This window comes from Empidonax traillii, unplaced genomic scaffold (genome assembly GCF_003031625.1).
Source record: "Empidonax traillii isolate 1590-97213 ecotype Southwest subspecies unplaced genomic scaffold, ASM303162v1 scaffold2167:size34367, whole genome shotgun sequence".
In the NCBI taxonomy this organism is placed as follows: domain Eukaryota; kingdom Metazoa; phylum Chordata; class Aves; order Passeriformes; family Tyrannidae; genus Empidonax; species Empidonax traillii.
The window spans coordinates 7945-9875 of record NW_020957360.1 but is presented as its reverse complement, the minus strand read 5'-3'; the positions used below and the strand labels follow the sequence as shown (position 1 = coordinate 9875).

The 1931-nt window shown below is 53.0% G+C and overlaps 1 protein-coding gene across 1 annotated transcript; it reads right to left on the bottom strand.

Moving 5' to 3' along the window:
- Positions 1-988: 988 nt before the first annotated feature.
- LOC114071643 (zinc finger protein 239-like) lies at positions 989-1900 on the bottom strand (the record flags this gene model as incomplete). The annotated part of the gene is made up of 1 exon (XM_027909493.1): positions 989-1900. A coding segment is annotated over one exon (912 nt), but the record flags the coding sequence as incomplete, so codon positions are not given.
- Between the last annotated feature and the right edge of the window lie 31 nt (positions 1901-1931).

Below are 1931 nucleotides of genomic sequence, written 5' to 3'. Positions count from 1 at the left end.
AAAGGCAGAAACTGCTTCTCCCCCTCAACACACAGACCAGCTCAGCGGGTAAAGGTAGTTTTCAGTGGTATCTTTTGTCTGCTTCTAGGAGTAATCTTAGCACTTTCAAACTTTTTTTATTTTTCCTTGTTCTCTTTGCATCCCTTAGCAATTAATAAAATCAGTCTTTCGTATCCACAGATAACTTGTGTGAATTTCAGTTTTGCTCAAGAGAATTTTGAATCTGAAGTTCTTTCTGCAATATTTAGGCAGATTATAACAGGGGCAATGGAAAAGTGGGAGGAACCAGGAGAAGGGTGCAAAAGGGATAGGATGGTCTGGCGGCTCCAATGGTCCCATGGGGGTCTTCGGGCACAAGGGAATTGGGAAAGGGGGGTGCTACCCCTGAGCTCCTAACTTACTGTGGGGTACTGGGGGCTGCTGGATCCAAACTCAGCCTTGGATTATGGCAACAGTTTCAATTAGGAGGAATTACAGAGGTGGGACTGAACCATTTTTGTCCCCCAGGTTTTAACGATGGTAAATCAAATCTATTGATAGAAATGAATTATTTAGGGTTACAAATGATCAGACAAAAGATCTTCATCCGAATTATTTACTGCACAATACAAACACTAAAACTACCACTAGTACAGCATAAGATACGACAGTGCTCTACACTAAAGCAACTGTTGAAGCAATTCTACTCAAGCTGGCACCAAAGCAAGAATTATTCATTAGAGATGGATGGAATTCCACCAGACCAATACTCGTGGGGAGATCTCTGCTCTCAACCTCCAGCAGTGGCCTTGGGGGGTCCCAGTCAAGGCAGGAATCTCCACATATCCCCCAAGAAGGGTTCTGTAGCACAACCTGCCCCTGGCAAAAGGGACTGGCCCTTTCTGGTAGAAAGGGGTAGACTGACAGTCACTGGACTCCAGGGGTTGCCTCATCATCAAGGGGGTCATTCGGGGTGGGAGCAGCAGCCGAAGCTCTTGTAGGGTTTTTCTTACTGGTGGGTCCGTTGGTGTTTGGTCAAGTGGGAGCTGTTGGTGAAGCTCTTCCCACACTCCCCACACTTGTAGGGCCTCTCCCCGGTGTGGATGCGCCGGTGGATGACAAGAGTGGAATTCAGGTTGAAGCCCTTCCCGCAGTCGGTGCAACGAAAGGGTCTCTCCTCCGTGTGTGTCCGCTCATGCACGAGGAGAGTGGAGCTGCGCTGAAACCTCTTCCCACATTCCAAGCACTTATAGGGCCGTTCCCCGGTGTGGATGAGCTGGTGGGTGCAGAGGCTGGAGCTGTTCCTGAAGGTCTTCCCACATTCCCCACACATATAGGGCCATTCCCCGGTGTGGATGAGCTGGTGGGTGCAGAGGCTGGAGCTGTCCCTGAAGCTCTTCCCACATTTCCTACACGTGTAGGGCCGTTCCCCAGTATGGATGAGGTTGTGTCGGATCAGGGTGGAACTGTCCCTGAAGCTCTTCCCACATTCCCCACACGTGTAGGGTCGTTCCCCAGTGTGGATGTGCTGGTGCCTGAGAAGGTTGGAGTTGCTCCTGAAGCTCTTCCCACATTCCCCACACGTGTAGGGTCGTTCCCCAGTGTGGATGTGCTGGTGGCTGAGGAGGTGGTTGCTCTGCCTGAAGCTCTTCCCACATTCCAAGCACCTGAAGGGCTTCTCCCTGCTGGGAGGCTGCTCAGGGACCACCAGCTCGGAGCTCCGGCTCAAGCTCCGGCTGCCCTCCTGGCACAGGACGGCTCTTTCCTCCTCACAGCTCCCTGGGCTGGCTTTGCAGCCCCTCCTCCGGGGGCATCTCCGGGCCTTTTCCTCCCCGCTGCCTTCCTGCGCCGGGGAGCCCTTCAAAACGGCCTCTCCCACCAGGCTCTGCCGGGGGGATTTGTCCTCTGTGCTCTCCGTCCTCAGCTCGGGGCCTGGGGCAGGAAGGAAGAAG